This window comes from Eucalyptus grandis, chromosome 3, assembly GCF_016545825.1.
Source record: "Eucalyptus grandis isolate ANBG69807.140 chromosome 3, ASM1654582v1, whole genome shotgun sequence".
In the NCBI taxonomy this organism is placed as follows: Eukaryota; Viridiplantae; Streptophyta; class Magnoliopsida; order Myrtales; family Myrtaceae; genus Eucalyptus; species Eucalyptus grandis.
Window position 1 is genome coordinate 1216630 of NC_052614.1, and position 20112 is coordinate 1236741.

The 20112-nt window shown below is 40.3% G+C and overlaps 2 protein-coding genes across 2 annotated transcripts; both read right to left on the reverse strand.

The window, feature by feature from the left end:
* Positions 1-921: 921 nt before the first annotated feature.
* Positions 922-11599, reverse strand: LOC104435978 (bifunctional dethiobiotin synthetase/7,8-diamino-pelargonic acid aminotransferase, mitochondrial; the record flags this gene model as incomplete). Its single annotated transcript, XM_010048705.3, has 14 exons — positions 922-1391; positions 1898-2010; positions 2227-2361; positions 3171-3302; positions 3392-3525; positions 4019-4156; positions 4256-4371; positions 6881-6975; positions 7477-7625; positions 8003-8123; positions 9038-9118; positions 9339-9600; positions 9773-9943; positions 10827-11599. Coding segments are annotated over 14 exons (2634 nt in total), but the record flags the coding sequence as incomplete, so codon positions are not given.
* A 968-nt stretch (positions 11600-12567) lies between these two features.
* LOC104435979 (FGGY carbohydrate kinase domain-containing protein) lies at positions 12568-19824 on the reverse strand. The gene is made up of 15 exons (XM_010048706.3): positions 19643-19824; positions 18889-18968; positions 18539-18656; positions 18249-18427; positions 17495-17577; positions 17243-17424; positions 16359-16420; positions 16055-16163; positions 15844-15963; positions 15221-15340; positions 14978-15098; positions 14724-14880; positions 14560-14632; positions 13442-13569; positions 12568-12958 (listed from the first exon to the last, which is right to left on the reverse strand). Exons 1-15 carry the CDS (start codon positions 19719-19721, stop codon positions 12836-12838), a joined length of 1734 nt encoding a protein of 577 aa, XP_010047008.2. The 5' UTR covers positions 19722-19824; the 3' UTR covers positions 12568-12835.
* Positions 19825-20112: the final 288 nt, after the last annotated feature.

Consider the following 20112-nt stretch of genomic DNA (forward strand, 5'->3'; position numbering starts at 1 on the left):
CATGTGCGCTCCGTAATATTCCGAAATAGGTAATATTTCTGTTAATTTACCATTTGTCAATTTTTATTATGTTTTGCAGTCTAATTACTGAGTTGAATGATATAAGAATTGGCTATATATCATGAATTTTACTCTTTATTTGTCATATTTTTATCAATTTGTAATTTTTCATTATTTTAATCTAATTCCACAATAACTAATTAAGTGTAAATTTATCATAGGTATATTAATTTGAAATTTTTCGTAATATTAATTTTAGTAGGAAAATAGAATTTAGAAATTGCTTGCATTGACTTCTCCCTAATTCCGCAACCTTAGATGGGCAGCGCGCGTTAAATAGTATATCCTACAATTTGGAGGGCAAAGCATTGTGTGCTTTTGCGCAAAACGTGCTGCATTATCTCTTGGTGCTTGGCCAATGGGGTTGCGGGCGTACCGTGGTCGGGGGACCAGGTGATCATTCCCCCGGGCGACAAGGGAGGCCGCTTTTCTTCTCTCTTTTGGCCCGACATGCAGGATTGGAGAGTTGGATCCATCCGTGACGTGTCTCGAGACCGTAGGATCGTCCGAGGACGCGAGCCAGCGCCATCCTGGCCGTCCATTCGGTTAATCCGAACGCGGCCAATAGCACTCGCCACGTCAACTCGCGTACCATTGGTCCTTTTTTTTTTTTTTTTCTTTTCAAAAATGTCCTCTGCCTTTCGAGAACCTGGCTTCGAGAAACAAAATTGGACGTCAAGTGCGCCCCCGGAGGCTGACGTCACTTTGGTCTCTTAGCTGGCTGCTGGGTGTCCTCGAGTAAAATATCCTTTTTTTCTTTTTCTTTTTTTTTTTAGGCCCGTGCTTATCAATTCGCCTGATTCCGACCATAGTACATCGTATGTTCATACCACTACCACATGAGATGAAAGGACAGCGACGTTACAGTTCTAATAATTAAGCTAGCCGGAAATTATATTCCATACGCGACAGGAAATTCACGTGACAGCGTGACCGAGTGATTTCCAAATGGCGAAACTCGGGATATTACAGATTTATCTCGAGCTGAGTCGATTTGCTGAAACGGGAAAGTGTTCGGCTGCTTCGTCGGACTAGGCTACTCCACTAGGCACCCAATGACAAATTGGGATGTCGAAAGTTCGTGCCGAGGAGCAAATGCGGATCGGGCGAAGAGGATTTACTTCGCGCCCACGATAGCGCTCGTTTCTACTCTCGCATGTACCCGGTAGAATTCTTCCAGGTTTCTCTGAAGTTTGACTAGTAGCTGATAACAAATCTCAGGAGGAGTGCAGGGACCGCACATGAGATAGATGACGTTGCCCAGGGGCCTCATGTAAACGCCGTCCTCGCGCAGCATCTGAAGAAGAGCCCTCGCATACATTGAAGCATACCTGCGAGTCTCCATCGGTTTAGAAAGATGTATTTAATGACATGAGAAAGGAATGGGGTAAGCACCGGCCCGACAACGCCGAATTGACGACACGTGGACAGCTATGGCAGATGCAAATCTAGAGTGGATTCTTGAGAATCATAAGAGCGGTCCCTAGGATAATCTCTAAGAAGACGGGATCATCAAGATGATGTCATAAAGAAAAAACCTCGATGTTACGTGCCTTTGTCGGCCAGTCAAAGTTGAGGCGAACAGAGACCTGACTCCCAGCAAACTATTAATTTCCTATAATTATAAGCGGCAAAAGTGATTTCCCTCGTGATTTCACAGATTTCTCTAAAATTGACAAGGGCGGCGCCATTTGTAGAAGGTGCCCACTAAAACATCCAAATGAAAATATCATCATGTGCCTTAATCATCTAAAAATGGGTAAAGACTTCAACAGAGTATATTGAGTAGGGGGTGACATAGTGACATCGATTCTCTATAGTAGATAAAGAAGATTACCCAGCATCAGAGCCTTCAGTTTGGAGTTCCAGGGCAAAGAGAGTTCCTAAGGAAATAACTCTTTCGACTGCTGGGTGAGACGAGATTTGCGTGACTAACTCGAAATCCCACAACTGCAAAAGCATAAAAAATGGCATCATTCAATTATCTGCACAGATAAGCATATAAATAGGAATGGATAGGAGGGGGGTAGGTGAAAGTTGTCAGTTGACAAGCACACATACACTTCTCAAATGTTTGTTTTCCCCACGCTTCTATTTTATCTAGGAAAAGGGAATCTCCTACTAGTTGAAGTCATACTTTTGTGAATAAAGAGGAATCTCTTTTACCTCTTTAAGCATCTTTCCTTGAGGAATGACATTGGGGTTCATCTGAGAATCTTTGAACCACTTGATCGATTTAGTGGCTGCTGTGCACCCCGTAGCATGTGCAGTGTATGAATGTCCATGCAAAAGCGCCTTGAGCTGCAACAAGAATATTCAAGCATTTGACTCCAACCATGGACATATGTATGGTAGTTTTCTTTTGGCAGGCAAAATGGGCAAGGTGACTTGCCAGTATCCAACCGCACATTCCCATGGAAGACATTAACATTGCCTTTGAACTCAAACTAACTAGCATGCATTTTCCTCTATTAGATTCGGAAAACAATAGAGCATGAAAAAAAAAAAGAGGTGGGTAACTATCTTCTATCAACAAAATGATGCTTTAAAAGTGTAATGCTTGCTATAGAGAAGTCAAGACATCTGTGGCATGTGAAATTTCACTTTAAAAGATAGAGTGAATCCAGGAATTCAGCAAAAGATAACTCAAATACATAACAAAAACTGGAAATCAGTTAAAAGCTTAGAGCGAGAGCTGTAAATGGGTCATATTAAGAATGAACTGAGTAAAAGAAACTATCAAAGCTATTCTGCAAGTTGAAGTGCTGCACAGCATTTGTAAGAGACAAACATCTGTACCTGGTGCTACAGAGGTTCACTAAGTGAACCAATTGCAGCCATCAAACCCAACGAACAGATTTAAAGCACAAATAAAACCATAGAGCATCAGTTATTGTGCATTTTACGGAGTATGGTGTCTCAATCATAACTAAGGACAAAACTTGATTCCTCACAGAAAATACAATTAAATAACATCACCCCCTACATTGGGCTGTTACCTGATGGAGCATTTCAAGTAGTACCATTAATCATCAAAAGATGTGAGCAGTCAAAAGGCATCAATCAGGAAGCAGTCAACGCCTTATCATAAATTCATGTTATTTCTATACCTTCGAGTCACCAAGAAAAGCAGTAAACACGGCATTTGTCGCCAATGTGACAGCTAAGGGTATCATCCCACCAGTCATCAGTTTCGCAAAGCACGCTATATCTGGCACACATCCAAGCAGCTCTGCAGCAGACTGGGGAAACAAGTAAATCACATCCCATTCCAGGAAAAGAAATCACTGAACAAGCAAATGGAAAGGTAAAGCATTTGTAGTCAACCAACCTCTGTTCCCAAACGCCAGAAACCAGTGAAGACTTCATCAAATATTACTGGAATCTTTCGCCTTCGGCACTCATTAACAAGTACACGCTGAAAAAGTGGATCAACCATGAGCATTCCTCCAGCTCCTTGTATGACTGCAAAATCAATTTTCAACAATTAATGAAATCCAAATATTCCAGACAGCACATAACATGCAATTTTGTGCTGTGGCCTTTTCAACTAAAACAACTGAGCTCTAGCAAAATCACAGCATGACTGGGAAAAGAATGCAAGATTAGGTCATTCTGGCTCAGGGCAAACAGTTTTAAAAATCAAGGCACTGAAACTCAGTTCACAATCAGCAAACTAACATCACAACTTCTTAAGAATGAAAAGGCCCATTAGAGTAAAAGGAATCCCATTATTAACCCAAAAAAATGGTGCTAGCACTATATGGATACCCTCATTGTAAATGCTATGAAACTAAGTTTATGTCCATCCTCTGAGAGAGAGAGAGAGAGAGAGAGAGAGAACTGATGAGATTATGCAAATTAGCAAATCAGCAAATCAACCCTATCTCTGACCTAAGAAAAAAAAAAAAAAAGCTACTAAATTAAGATGTACTCAACCATGGGAGAGATTTCTTGCCTGGTTCTATAATAAGTGCCCCGATGTACTTAGATCCCATTGATCCTGATAGATGTTGAGATATGTATAATGAGTATATACCAGAAAGATCCGATTCATCCCTGCTCTTGCAGAAAATTTCATCACGAGAACTGAACACTGCACAAATGGAAGACACAACTTATTTATGGCCTAATGACAGAAAGCAGAGCCAAAAAAAACTAAGTTTTCTAGGTGAGTGTACAGAAGATAACTAACTCATTTTGTCATATGCAAAACTTTTATTATGTATCATCGCTGGCAAGGAAAGCTTCCAAACACTTCTGTGCAAAAAAACTGTAGGAGGATCCAGAAAAAGACCTCTCCCAGTGTACCTGTAAAAAAAAGTGAACTTCCTTTTTAAATAAACAAGAACTCAGAACTTGCTGTAATCTGTTCTTGCCTGTGACTATGCATAAGGCACAAACCAGGAAAACAGCCACTTGGCCAATGGAGAAAAAGCTAAATGCATGAATAGCCAAGAACAGAAAGTCTAAAAGATAAAGGAAACTATTAAGCAGATGGAATCCACATTACATTAAGACTAAGCCACTCTAAATGCATGCAATATTGCCTCCATTAGGATGATTATAATTTATCAAGTTCCAGCAACACCTCACTCCTCTTCTTTTGCCTATGGATTCCATCTAACTCATACCAAAGCATTGATGTAAGCTTCAAAGTCATAAGACTGACTGACAAACAAGTAGCATAAACAAGCAAACAGCACATTATTATCTATTGACATACACAGCATATTACAAACTATGTTAGAATAAAAATAGAGAATTGACCTTGTTAAGTTACTTTATTAAGTTTCATTTATTATCAGAGTTTTATTTCCTTTTTTACTTACATAAGGATATTATTGTTATATACAATTTATATTCAATATAAATACAATGGGTGTAGGGTTTCTGTGATTACAGAAAACTACAGCTCTCTCTTTCTTTCTTTTACGTTCTCTTTCTCCTCCTTCTCTCTTCCTTCTTTCTCTCTTTCTACTTGTTGCGGGTTCTCTAATCAGTTTTGTGACATGGTATCGAGCAGGTCTAATTACCTGATTATTTGATCCTATTGCTGGTTTGAGAGTCCCCTAGGGTTGGTGCACAGCCACCTAAAGCTGTAATTTTTATCGGTTTTCTCTTCAAATTTTGATACATATGAGATCGGAAGATATCAAATTCATCAGGTTTGGTTTGTGAACATGGATTACAATACTTACTAATCAGCGGATTCAAGAATCGGAGTACTTTATTGATTATGGTTGACTGGTCTTGCTGGTTTCCATCAAGCATATAATTATTTGAATCGAGATTTCTGTGGTAGATATATTTATATTGAGATTATCGTCATGAGTGATACTACTACGACTCCTACTACTGCTGCTATTGCTGTTCTTGCTACTGTTATTGCTATTGCTGCTATTGCGGCTATTGCTGCTGCTATTACTTCTGCTGCTCTTACTACTACCGTTGCTCCTACTACTGCTGCTATTGCGGCTACTGCTACTACTACTACCGTTGTTGCTGCTGCTACTACAACTACTACCGTTGCTGCTACTATTGCTGCTATTGCTGCTGCTACTACCGTTGCTGCTACTATTGCTGCTACTGCCGCTCCTACTACTACCGTTGCTCCTACTACTGCTGTTATTGCGGCTACTGCTACTACTACTACCGTTGCTGCTGCTACTGCTGCTACTACCACTACCGTTGCTGCTACTACCACTACTATCGTTGATGCTATTATTGCTGCTATTGCTACTACTGCCGTTGCTATTGCTATTGCTACTACCGTTACCGCTACTACTGCGGTTGCTATTGCTGCTGCTACTATCATTGCTGCTACTACTACTGCGACTACTACAACTACTACTACGATTGCTGATTGGGCTCTACCATCTATAGGAAGAAACAAACTAAGAGGCTGAATATCGTACTATGGCACATACTGTGGCCAAATTGTTGGGGTTGAAATCTTTCTCCAAGAGCTTGGATTTTCGATTAATCAACCTATTGATATGCTGTATGATAATCAAGCAGTTATTTATATTGCTAGGAATTATGTTTTTCAAGAGCGAACTAAGCATATGATGTGAAGCGAAGCTGGTTGCTACTTTCTTACGTTGCCTCTAGAGATCGGTTCTGCTGATATGTTTACCAAAGCATTATTTCGTCTTGCTTTTTTGTTGTTGGTTGTTCCAAGTCGGGCATAGGCGACCTATATGCTCCAGCTTGAGGGGAGTGTTAAGTTACTTTATTAAGTTTCATTTATTATCGAGTTTTATTTCCTTTTTACTTACATAAGGATATTATTGTTATATACAATTTATATTCAATATAAATACAATGGGTGTAGGGTTTCGTGATTACGTAAAACTACAGCTCTCTCTTTCTTTCTTTTACGTTCTCTTTCTCCTCCTTCTCTCTTCCTTCTTTCTCTCTTTCTACTTGTTGCGGGTTCTCTAATCAGTTTTGTGACAGACCTGGCTATCTATCCATCATTAGGCTTTTTAAGCTATGCCCAACAAGACTTATGACAGGGAGGAAATGTTATGCCTAAGGCCTAGCCTGGCCCCCACTAAGACCAATGAATTTCTACAAACTACACTAGAGCTCCCATTCGCCATGAAGCAAGCCAGGACGGAAAGGGGAGAAAAAGAGAGTCGAGTTACATTTATCCATTGCTTCATCCCTAGTCCAATGACCAGTCCAAAATACAGGGAAAAGTATTTTCCCAAAAAAATAAATGAAAAAGCCAACAGCTATAGAATGAATACATATTTTTCAAGGGAGAAGAAAAAACAGATTCTTTCAATATGTGCTCAAACAAATGCCATACCATGGTTGCTGAATAAAGCCAGTATAGCATGATGGCGATTGTGCTTCCATAGCACCTAGAGTATCTCCATGATAAGAACCCTTGAGAGCCAGAACCTGCAGCAGACGTTTAATGTAAAAACATGCATCAAACATTGACCTGACAATATTTACAACTACAAAATCGCATGAGTTGTTTGGTTCATAGAGTGGAATGAGATTGAATTAGAATGATACAGACTATCAGCCCATTTAGAGTTGAAAACGTCATGTTATCATACCAAAAAGATGGTGTTCTATTAGGAATACATCAGGAATATAAAATCATAATTCCCATCAAACAACATGTGAAGTTATAGAGATTTTTGCCTAGCAAACAACTAAAATTGATCGATAGAATTAAGGAATAGAAAACGAACCAAGGCCAAGAGTGAACAAAGACCAAAAACCTTTGGTTTTTACATCAACAGTGACTATTGGAGCATATATAATCTCCAAAAGATATCCTCAAAAAGAAAATGGAGCAATCCACACGGAGGGCATTAGACCAGAAAACAAGTGAACAGCCCAACTAGAACCCCCTTATTAGAAATGTGACAGAAAAGAATGAAAACCTACCAAAAGCTCTGGCTGTTTTTCAGAAGCATCGCCAATTGAAGTTTCTGAAACAAGTCCTATATCAACACAAAACTTACGGAAAGCCATCTTGAGAGCAATCTCAATAGCAGTAGATCCATTATCTGAGAAATATACTCGAGAAGCCCAACCTGAAAAGGTAAATGCATCCCCCAGTTACAGATAATGAGCACTATAAGTCCACTAGGTGCTTGTGCGTAAAAGATGTAGGCTTTTGCCACAAATATCAAGGAGTGCACTAGAAGTCTAGGTTGTACAGGGATATAATTAAGTAGCATAAGCAAAAGGGCTCAACCTTAAAGCAGACTAGTCAATCAAATTTTAAAAAAGAGCATAATAAACATTTAAAATACAACCTGATTCAATTGAACTGCTAAATAATCAGTAACGTAAGACAACCAAAAGGAAAACAAAAGAGCACCAGAAGAGAAGCCAAAGTCAAATTTTAATAGTATTGTGAACAAAAGTTACGATCAATCACCAAGATGGTGCAAGAATATCTTCTGACCTTCTCCAACACCACCCAACAAAAGCTCCGCACATTCTAAGGCTGGCTCATAAACATTTTCTGGGAACATCACATGCCCAAATCTTGCAGCAGCATAACCCATGTCCCTTGCAAGCTCAGTCTGTAAACACCTAAACATGTCCACATTAAAAAGAAAATTCAGGAGATCTATCACAATGCACAAGAAACACTACAAATAAGCGCCTCAAAAAGAAAGCAAGAGAATCAAGCAAGCTGATAGAGTCTGTGCTCTGTGATATTGGTATATCTTACTACCATTACATATTATTGTCTAGTGAACCAAGAGGCATGGCACAATTGTGGGACTATATTAACCTTGGGGGGCAGTCAAATTCAGGAGGTAACAAGGGGTTATTTACTTCCAACTGCTAGCACTCAAATTCAGTAACTATTGCTCATTTAGGAGGTCAAGCAAATAACACAACATTGTTAATTTTGGAATTCCAATTGTAAATGCAAAAAGTTTAATTAATGAGAAGATCCCTGGACTAACAGAGGAAGCTCAAGTGTCCTCAGAAATACATGACTAAGATCACAAGAGAAAATATGCTGATAATTAACAGTTCATATATCCAACTTGTTGTATCTTGATTTCAACAAAGTTAAAGAAATTTTCATCATGTTTAACATAACAACACAAAACAAGTCACAGAAGCCTGCCATCACATGTAAAAATAATTCAGGAAGCAATTCACTTAAAAGGAAAATGTTAAAGAGTGCCCCATCTAATGCGATTTTGGTATTTAGAAGTTACCATTTGAAGTAAGTGATCTAATTATAATGTGTAATTTTCCATTTTCCAAGTGTATTAGAAAGTGCTATTTCCACTTTTAATTGAATTAACCATTGACCTAGGGACACTTGTTAACAAGACCCATTTACCAATAAGCATCTTACTTCGAAATTCCATCATGTGCAGAAATAACTGCTGGATTTATCAACAAATTCTTCTGGCATCTATTCAGAGTAACCACCATTAAGCACATGCATGAATAACCAGGCAGTAAGAATGACCTGTAAAGAAGCATTAGGTCCTTGGGTCCACCAGCTTGCGCAGGCATCAAATGTTTGGTTCAAAGATTTATCATCTTGATCCTACAACAAGAAAATGAAGTCACTTTTTGCAATCCTTCATAAAGATAACAGTGATTAAGTAGCAGTACATTTTATATTAAGAGACAATTTCAAGAAAATATTGGTACATGAGCATTTTGGCGGGGTCAAATGTGTGTGTGTTCGTTTTTTTTTTTTTTTTTTTTGGGGGGGGAAGAGTGTTTGGGACTGTTCCAATTGTAGGAGTGTAATCGAGACAAACCTTGAAAACTGCAAAGTTTTCACCATACCGTGAATCAATCACGGTAATGTCATCTTCTGATACAATTTTATGCTGAGTGAAAGGCCACCAGAAAATATCTCTTGCCTTCTTAGGCATATCAAGCAATGTCTGCATTCGTTCCAGATAAGATGACTTCATTATGTTCTTCAACATATCAAATATGCTTCGAGAATCGGAGAACCATTCCATCAGGTCATTTGAGAGATCTTCTGGAACATGTGGCAGCACAAGCACTGGTATCCTGTGGCATTTATGAAGAGAATTAAGCTAAAAAATCATTTTATGCAGTGGGCCAATTGCACAATTTGAAGCATGACTCACACTCCCATTGTAAAGATTTTCAGGATGCAGCATATTTTTAATGAATGAAACTAGAATCCTCTGGCATAAATAATAGTAACAACTGCAAGTACCTATTCCGAAAATAGGCCATCAGTGGCTCCTCATTTAGAAGCCCGTGATCTTCAAATACAACAGCAACCACATCATATCCTCGAATCCTTAAGCTTTCATAAGCTGAAATTGTTGCCGATATTCCACCTAGTCGCCCATCTCCAACAAGAACAGCAGGTAATCTGAAAGGCCTATACCAAAATTGTGCAAAAGAAGTAAACAACTGGTTTAGGAAGATAAATGAGAGAGAGAAATGCCAATTCAGTATCAAGGGCACCGTGCCATAGAACAATGCAGTATATAGCTGTATCATAACAGGATTTTCCTAAAGAGATGGTTCATTACTGTAAGAGGATCAGCGACAGATAAATAATCAATTAGGAGAGATAATAAAATATTTAGAAGAGTCTTGACTTGGGGAAAGAAGATAACAAATTTTTATTTGGAACATTCACAACAAATTAGCATATAATAACCCATAAATTGGTTTGAGCATTTATGCCGTGGGGGGCAATCGCCCCCAGCCCCCTTGGGTCCATCTTGAACGAGGATCAACCACGAGTACAAAAAAAGTGGCGGACTTTCCGCTAAGATAAATGCCTTGCTCAAGACCCATTGGCATCAGAAACCGATGATCATCTAATTAGGAAGAGGACATCATTAACCAAATATTAGGTATATCTTAAACCAGAGAACCCAATAATTACAACAAGAAAAATTAATTACTGGGATCACAGCCTCAGCAGATGAGACGTGCAACGATTTCAAGTGTACCACAGCGAAAAAGGCAGCAATCGCACCCTTGAAACATGTAATATCTCAAGTAATACTCAGAAGCCAGAGAAGTAAAACGTGATAATAATTTCCCAAAAGAGTTGACTTTTTTCTTCTTTCCAGGCACGACAGCAATAAACAAAACAAACGAGACATAATAAAGAAAAGATCCGAGTCAATTTTAAATGCGAACGAAACCCGCCAATGGAAAGCTCAATTTGCTCGCTCACCTGTCGAAACGAACACCAACGACGACATGCTTTCTCACGTATGAAGAACCGAGAGAGAGAGCGAACGTACCTGTACAAGTCACACTGAAGGGAGCCGGAAGGTCCGGGGCTCGCGACTCCACCGGCAGTCTCGACCACACAAAGCGTCTCCTCCTTTCCATCTCTCAGCCCGGCTCTCAACCCTCTCTCCACCATCTCCACCACCGCGCCGTCCTCCACCGCGCCGCTCTCTCTCTCCGCCGCCAAATGCGGCGAGACCGCCTCCTTCCAAGCAAAGACCGTCTCGCTCACCAGCTCCGACACCGCCCCATCCCCATCCAAATCCCCGCTTCTCTCGCCCTCCCACCTCCTCTCCTCGCAAACCCCCAAATCGACCATCCCGAGGCCCGAACCGCCCCCGCCCTGAGGCGCCTCGGCGAGGGAGACACCGGCGGCGGCGGCGGAGGCGGCGGAGGGGGAGGCCATGAGGACGCGGTGCGAGGCGAGGACGGGGAAGCGGGGCCGGTGGAGGAGGGAGAGGGAGGCGAGCTTGTTGAAGAGGAAGAGCGAGTCGGAGTCGGCGGGGAAGCCGGTCTGGACGGGCTTCAGGTAGAGGAACCTGGACGGCGCCGCCGCCGCCGGGGCGGCGGGGGAGAAGAGGGAGGCGAAGGCGAGGCCGGTGGAGACGAGCGTCTTGCCGACGCCGGTGTTGGAGGACCAGATGAGGAAGGTGGGGTGGGAGAGGGGGATCCGGAGGGCGCGGCGGCGGCGGGGCGGCGGCGGCGGCGGCGGCGGTGCGGTGGTGGCGGAGGAAGAGGAGGAGGGGGAGGCGGAGACGGTGGCGGCGGTGGCGGGACAAGTGTGCAGGAGTCATGGTGGCCGCCGGCTGGCACGACAGAGAGAGAAAGGGACGGGGGAGTTAGGTGGTGAGGATAGAAATGGTGGTGGGAAATTTGAAAGGGGGAACCCGGGGGGGTCGAGATGGGCCGCGCCAAGTTCTGATTGGGCTTGGCCTGATGGCCCACCTTGACCACCAATTCTGGCCCAATGAAATGTCGAACGCTGCAATTGGACCGACGGGGAAAAAAATGGCAAGAAGGGTCAATAAACTTTAGTGCATTATATGATGTGGTCCATAAAGTCATAATTTGTTCAATGTGATTTTTGAACTTTGGTCCATAGTATGTAAAAATATTATGTGTTGTCCTTGTACTTAAAATAATTGAAGAATAATAAAATTAGATATCTTCATATAGTTTAGGGACTAATTTGAATATTTAGCAAAAAGTTGGGGGACCCAATCGAATTAATTAAAAGTTCAAATTTAATATTGTACAATGGAATAAAATTCAAAAATTGCATTGAACAAATTAGAAGTTCAAGAGTCACATTGCATATTGTGCTAAAATTTAAGAATCATTTATCTCATTATCCCATACGAGATGATGAGACGGGGTTGGAGTTACCTCACTCATTGCTGGAAGGTTTAGTTTAAATTGCTAATGAAGTATCAACCATCCATTGGGTGAACCTGTTACCATAGTCCTACCAGTGCAAGTGGAGGAACCCAAAACCGGTGATGCACCTAAACCCAGAGCTGTCTTTTGATGACTAATAAGGTTAATGCAGTAACCTTGCTTCAAAATGTGGAAATGTTTAATGAAGCAATGGGTCTTGCTTCTACAACATGAAACTGTCAGCAGAGGAACCTCCAGAAGTTCCACGATGATATCCGATCAAAGAGAACTCCATTTTCTCTTGACTGATTCATCAGCTTCATATTCTAAGCAGAAAATTTGCCATTGTGTCTCCTCCATTCCCATGCCAAAAAGTGCTCGTAACAGGGGCCTTTCACCCAGTTTTTTCCACTCAATTATATCCTTCCAACTGATATGCAAAGTAATAGATTTATTATACGGAGAAGGGAATTTAAAATGTATATGTACGTTATATACATTCTGACAACAGAGGGGGAAAAGAGAGAGAGAGAGAGAGAGAAGCAAAAAGAAGAGGGAAAAACTATCTATGCGTCATGCTGAGTACCGAGTGAAGCCCTGACAAAAAAAAAGCTCTTTAAGTTCAAAATCTGCACCACAACATCTATGCCAAAGCATCAGCCATGATTGAACGCTGAGCCAGCTGCTGCTCATAAAGCTCACGAAATATACGGTACTTGGCATCATGGTACTTCTTTATCCTCGGGTCATTAGATGGATGTATGACCTGAACCGGAATAAACGGACAGATTCAGATCCAGTAATTAGAAGATAACGACAGTTCCTCAGAAAGCCAAAACATGTCAGGTCCTAATTCAAGAGATTTCACTGTCAAATTCATTATGCAATTAGTCTCATTTTTCAAGTTTCCCGAAAAGAATGTCTCATTCTTCGAATCAGTAAGCTTGACCTGGAATGTCCACGATTCAAATGCTTGCAGTTGAAGCACCAAAATGCTACCCATTCATTCTCAAGGTTTCTCTCATTCTTTTTTTCTTTTTTTCAAAAATTGAACATGGTAAAAGTCATTTCTCCCTCATTAGGCAGGTCAAGCATAGACAGACATGAAAGGGCAGAGTTTTCCCACCAATACCAAACTGGGAATGATTCTACCATGCTCTAAAACTTTTCCAGGTTCCTTTATCAGTCTCAAGGTAGCATCATAATTCATGAAAAAATGGGTAAAGCGAAAATAGCATGTCATGCTTACCAGACCAGCAGCATTCATTGCTTTCATGGCCTCTCTAAGACTAGAATATTTCTTTGCTGCGACTGCCCCAAGGATTGCAGCACCTAATAGCACAGACTCACTTTCTCTTGGAAGAATAATTGGGCAACCTGCATGAGTCAAGTTCAGAGAATGACTTAGTCAAATAATATGAGCACAGCAGGAAACATTGAGCATGCACCTGCATTTTCACTTTCACAAGTATTAAAGAGAAAGTTTCATGATGTAAATGGGTGGGAAATTAATCTCAGAAAACCATTCTCAATATCCTTTTCAGTCTACTCCCAATAACAGCTCAAACAGAGAGGCACTGATAAACAAAGTACTCTAATTGTCTCTGTCGACAATATTTGAAAGATGAATCTCACTTTGCTAATCCTCTAGTTATTCTAAATATATTGCAAGGCCAAGCAGGCACAAAAGAACAAGAAGTCAGAAATTGCACTGTTTACATAAGCCTCCCACAGCAGTCATTCTTATAAACTAGGGTAGAGTGAAATGACAGTTCAATTGCGTTCAAACATGACAAGTTAATGTCCAGTAGATCAGACAATTGAAAAATTAAATCAGACAGATGCTAAAGGGAGGAACTCAACAGCACAAATGGAACAGTTGGAAGACCTCTCCTCCAACTGATGACACTTGCAATGTGTTCAGGAAAAGTGTGAGGACAAAAAGAAAGTGAAATCAGTGAAAAGGGAACATATGAGAACCATAGTTATAATATTTCTTAATTCAATCTGGATGGAAGTTAAATGGGTCGAATGAAAATGAGAAGAAAGTTGTAAGAAGAGAATCATCAAAAAGTACCAATACTAACATCTTGAATTGTATTTCACCAAAAAAAAAAAAAAAAAACATCTTGAATTGTAAAAAAGCAAGAGGTGCAATATTGAATTGTTTAGAGATAAAAAATTTCAATTTTTTCCTCTTCACTTTCGAAGAGATTGGGCCCAAGGTATTATTTTTAATTTGTATCCAAGCCATCACTTTATCTTTCTCTAGGTTTCTCAAACAAGATGAGGTTATTTTCTTGCCCTTCACTCTTTTCCCTTCATATTCCCCCTTTCTGGACATAGGTTATGAAAGGAGAGATATACCTATGATGTCTGCATGTTCTTGAAGGAACAATGGATTCTTGGCCAGGCCCCCACATGCTAGCAATGTATCAATCTGCAAAAGGTGTAACAATATGCTGAACATGTTGTTTTAACCATCTAGTTATCCTATACCAAAGAAGCATGAAAAAATCATAGATCCTCACTTTATGGCCATGGGCATTGCAATGCTCCACTATGTGGCGAGTACCGTATGCAAGACTTTGGACAGTAGCTAAGTATAGAAGAGCCAATCGCTTCTCACTTGAATCAAGGGTTAATCCACAAATCACTCCTTTTGCTTGAGGATCCGCAAGGGGTGACCTGAACCATCAAAATTTTAAGAGTAAGGATTTCCAAATTCCAATAGCACTGACACACTCTATCCAGTGTGTCAAACTGTACCGAACAACCTTAGTACCTGTTTCCGTGAAAGTCGGGAAGGACATGAATACTCTCAGTCAAAGCAGCAAGAAAAGGAGTGTTGAGGTCATGCTTAAGAGATTCTAACATTTTGTTCAGCAGCTCAAATACTGATACACCTGGAAATATAACCAACAAAAAGTAAGGGATAGGACAACCCAAAACTGTGTAATTATAGCAGAAAATAGTACACATTTCCAATACCAAAACTGCAGGCTTAGTTGGACAATTGATATCTTACTTTGTGAGGCAGCACGATTTGCAAGCAGTGGAGAAGCCACATGATTTTCAATCACGTGATCTAACAATGCGCCAGTAGCACTTTGCCCACCCTCTGTGAGCCAATATTCTGGCACCATTGCTGGAAAAATCAAGACATAAAAGGATCTTCCATGTAAGAATCCCCTATCCCTAAAGCTCGGAATAAAAGAAACAGGCTAAGAAATCGCCTTTTTACATCTGACAACTAGAGGATTAAATTAACACTGCTATGATAAGAGGTGAATGGGATCAAATCTCTCAGCCTAAAGAAAAGGTCAAATTGCCCAGATGCAGCTAATAAAAGTCTAAAGCAAGGACAGCAGTTTCAGGCACATATATTTTCAGGTTGTGAATTGAAACAACAATAAGATAAAGAAGGTCAAAAAGAAGAAGTCAGTTGACAGAGTTAAAAAGACTGGGACAAAATAAATTAACCACTAGAGCTGGATGCTTAATCATTTGCCTCCTAGACCTATCAAAGGTCTACAAACTGCGGGTCAACAAGCCTCAACAACTACAACTGCTAAAAAGATTTGTTACACTCCAACTGTGCCAGAGAAAGCTGACAGTTGGAAAACGACCAGAAAAGCATAAAAAGTATACCTGACCAAAATGGTCCCCAGACTCCTGGAATGAACAGCTTGCTCTGTGCTACAGCCATATGACAAGTGGAAGTACCACAGACAAGCACCATCCGATGGCATATGGCCTCCTTATCATTTTCTGAATTTTTTGTATCAAAGACAGGATCGTTGACTTTAGCTATAAGCTACAGGAAAAGCAAAGCAAACAACACTAACATGAAATTAAAAACCTTTATCTTCAGTCTCCGAATCTGGAACACTTTCTATAACCCCAACACCGCCAGCATGGGCATCAATCAGCGAAGTTCCTACAGGAGTTCCTGCTCTGAGGCCTAGTTCCTAGACATAAAGGACACTGGTCAAAAATATAAGAAAAGAACAAGATAACTATTGCCGATAAATATGCCCTCAAAATGTCACTGAAAAGTATAGAGCTGTCATCTCATTGTTAGATAAATATGCTTGCTTTGTTAATGGACTTCGAGTGAGCACCACTTGAAATCAATACAGTTTCTTCAGTACAAAATTTCTTGCCTTTGCAGCAACTGGAGTTAGACCAGTTCCCAGAGGATGTCCAGGGAAAGCTACACTTCTTCCTGTGGACATAAAATAGTTTCGCATTACTAATTACAATGAAAAAACTCAATGCAAGAACAAGAGAATAACCAAGTAGAAATACAAGCAGAGAAACCTAATAATGTCTTCCACCCAGTGCCCCCAGCCAATGCACACAAATCGAAAGAGATTGGAGAGCTTATAGTATTTTGCTTCTATTCACTGGGATTTGAGCACTACCATTTTACAGCTGAGCAGAAATTTTGGCATATATCCGTTATTTGAGTGACGCCTTTCACAACAAGAAAGAAGCCACACAAGTGGCATGGATTGTGCCTTATCCAATCATATCCATAATACATAAATTATCGCCTTTCTCTCATCACTTTCTAATAGTTGTATCAAACCACCATCCTGAGCTTAAGTGAAGCAGAAAACAGTTCCTTGAGCAACATCTAGTTCAATTTCTTACTAACAAGCAAAAGAGATATATCCAGGACCTACCCTTGGAATTTGTGTCAAATTTGGAGAGAAGGAGAATGGGGGAGATGACATATGATTAAGATAAGAACATTTTAGTTCTATTTTTTTTTTTTTTTTTTTGTCAGAAGAACATTTCAGTTAAAAAAGAAGACAAACTGAAGTAATAAGCAACAAAAATAGCCTAAGTCCATTGAAAAATGTAATAGGTTCAACTGAGATTCCAAGCAAAATGAAAAAATCTAACTGTGATATAAGGAGAATCCCTCTGATCTCTCAACCATCAGCATGGAACTAATGGATTTCTTAGAAGACCAGAAATATTTTGAAAATCTGCTCCAGTTCATCCACAAAACTGAAGACAGAAACAAAAATTATCTAACCAATCTTGGCATGATGACCATCCACAAGATCGGCCAGGCCAATCTCCTCCAAAAAGTCGTCATCCCAGCCACAGGCTTCCATATCCCGAGAATCTTTTTCACACTGCTGCATGTGTGCATGACCAAGATAAGTCCATTTGCATACTGTAGTGCACAAACTCCGCGTATCATCTCCAGTTGCTCTGGCAGGTAAAGAATGCATAAAAATTTGTTGAATACAATAATACTAAGAGATTTAGCCAATCCAAGTACCTGTATGACAACCAGTCACTCAAGTCCATCCATCTAAACACCAGTGACCAGGACTCTCGCAAATTTTCTTTCACCCACAGAAGCTAGGGAAAAAAGTTTGCAAGGTTAAAGAAGGATGCATTCAAACCACAATTTAACAAAGATGAGAATCCATGAGAGATGCAACTAACCAAAACATCATATTATAGGAAATTAAAAAAAAAATATGGATTCAAAAGAGCTCCTTACATGAAATAGTTATGTATCAGCTTATGTCCTTGATGAATATATAGGAAACAGAAGGAAAGTGCTCTATATTAATGAAAACAAGTTAGTCTTTTGATTCTTTTTTCTTCCCATGCAGCAAAATCTGCAGGACTTTTTCACCCTTTTTTGATCAGCAATGCTCGACTAGGAATAACAGCCACGACCTATCATGGTCCAATATAAGAAGCATAAAGAAGCCATAAAAAATCCAAGATATTCCAATTAGTCCCTGAAAGAAAGTACAAAAACTCAACATTGAAACTTTTGGCTCAAACAAACAAAGTCTCTTATTTTTTTTTTCCCGGTAGGAAAAAAAAAGCTAAATGCCAGTGACATTTTTCCAAGCTCTAACAGCAGTCTTAAACAACTATTTTTGATATGGAGCAGGGGTGCAAGCATTGTGGCTGCCATTACTGCAGAGTATCGACAGTAAATTTGAACAGAGAGTAACAAAATTTGAGAGTAGTCTCTAAAAGTCACAACATCATAGTCTTGCTAGGAAAAGTACCTTAGGCGGTTGCATTTCTGGGGAAACAGCTCCACCACAATATTGAAGAACAGGAAAGTTACTGGAATTGATCTTTTTAGCTTGCTTTATAGCTCTGTGATCCATCCAGACAATAATGTTTCTTCTGGAATCACCACTCCAGGAAACTGTAACTGGTGAACCATCGGCATCCACTGCAACTGCAAATATAATTGTCCTGTCCCATCAGAAAAACTCTAGATTCCATGCACCGATGATGGCAAATTTCCAATTACAGGACACTCGAGAGCAGTAAATTAGCAAAGACAAACCAAGAGAACAAGTAGCAGCGAACCCAATCCCGCTGACATCTTCGCCAGTTATATTTGCAAGGGAGCATGCTGCTTTTACAGCTGCACAAATTGCATGCCAGATGTCCGTTGATGATTGCTGGCAACAAGTAGAAGTTTCAACAGTCACTAATTTCAGTTAAAAAGGACAAATTTTACTTTCCCGTTCTTTTCAAATTTTTCATTACATGGCTCGATAAACCAAGAAGCTATAGGGAAATAAACCGCTTCAGTTGCAGAGCCACTTTCCATAGCCATGACTAGCCAATAAACAAGCCATTGATAAGGCAAACTTAAGACACTTAATTGGCAAACTTCAGGAAATTAATTACCTCCACACAGTCACCCTCTTTCCATATTTGAATTGGACTGCTTGCAGACCCAAGTAGCTTTCCTTCCTCATCAAAAAGACCTGTACAACACATCAACAATTCAACAGTTCTTTCCAATATCCCCAGAAATATAGGAAAATTTAAGTCATCTCTTTGTTTTCGCAATACATAGATACACTTTTGCAAATTCAAAGCTCTAGCATAGTTTTCCAATCTGAAACCGCCACACCATGCAAAAAGGACATCTTGAGCTTAATCGTTGAGTCTACTTCTATCGGTTTCTAATGATGACATTGTAAGAACTACGATACGAAAATGAATGTTTCAAGCGCGTGGCGATCTAAAAAGATAGAAACAACTGCTGGATTAGAACACAACACCCGGAAACTTCGGCGAACGAAGACTCCGCTCCTCGAACACGAGCGATTTTGGCTTCGTAGGGAAGCAATCGAGACGGCTCGATCCAGTTCATCGGTATAATGGCTGATTAAGAGATTCAGCATAACTCGATCGACAAGATGGCCTGGAAGTTCTAGACAGATTGAACGAGAATTTGCAGCGGAACACCTGCCTACGCCGAACCGGAAGTCAACTTCCGCGTTTGGAGAATCAACGCAACGGCAAACACTTCGAAAATGAGGCCGATAAACGAATGACGATCATCGAATGCAGAGGCGGAAAAATTCTCCGCGATTGATGTTCAGGCAATGATGCTTCCGCGCGTAGTACAAAAAAGATGAGCTCGGGAACGAACCGGCACGGGCGCTGCCGGTGCCGACGTCGACGCCGAGGAAGACGGAGCGGCGTGTCGCGGCAGCGGCGGCGGTCGCCATGTCGACGGAGACGGAGCGGTACGAATCGGCGCGGTGGCGAAGGAGTGGGTGGCGCGGCGGCAAACCGGGTGCTTCTTTGGCCGGTCGTTGGCTTTTTTTTTTTTTTTTTTTTTTTTTTTTTTTTTTCTTTTTTTCCTCCTGCGGAATTTATTGGTTGTTAATTTCTTTTGGGTAATGTGAATGGATAAGTGATGATTGGCATGGACCATTTTACAATTTTGGAGGAAAAGCTAGTCTAAAAAAACTAATTATACTAATAATAGCATCAAGATTTCTTTCCTTGTCCATGACTATTACTGGATTTTTTATTATTATTTCAATTCACTCATTAAATTATAGTCTTTCAACTAACATTCATTTTTTAATTAAAACACAAACCAAAAATGCTTAT

Bases quoted from the DNA above. Each gene is read 5' to 3' on its own strand.
- LOC104435979 (XM_010048706.3), bottom strand. From the start codon at position 19,721: ATGGCGACCGCCGCCGCTGCCGCGACACGCCGCTCCGTCTTCCTCGGC. The intron at 17,425-17,494 runs GTACTTGGATTG...TTTACCTGCCAG, and splicing joins AGTGACTGGTTGTCATACAG to AGCAACTGGAGATGATACGC. The intron at 14,881-14,977 runs GTACTAAGGTTG...TTGATGGTTCAG, and splicing joins CCCGACTTTCACGGAAACAG to GTCACCCCTTGCGGATCCTC.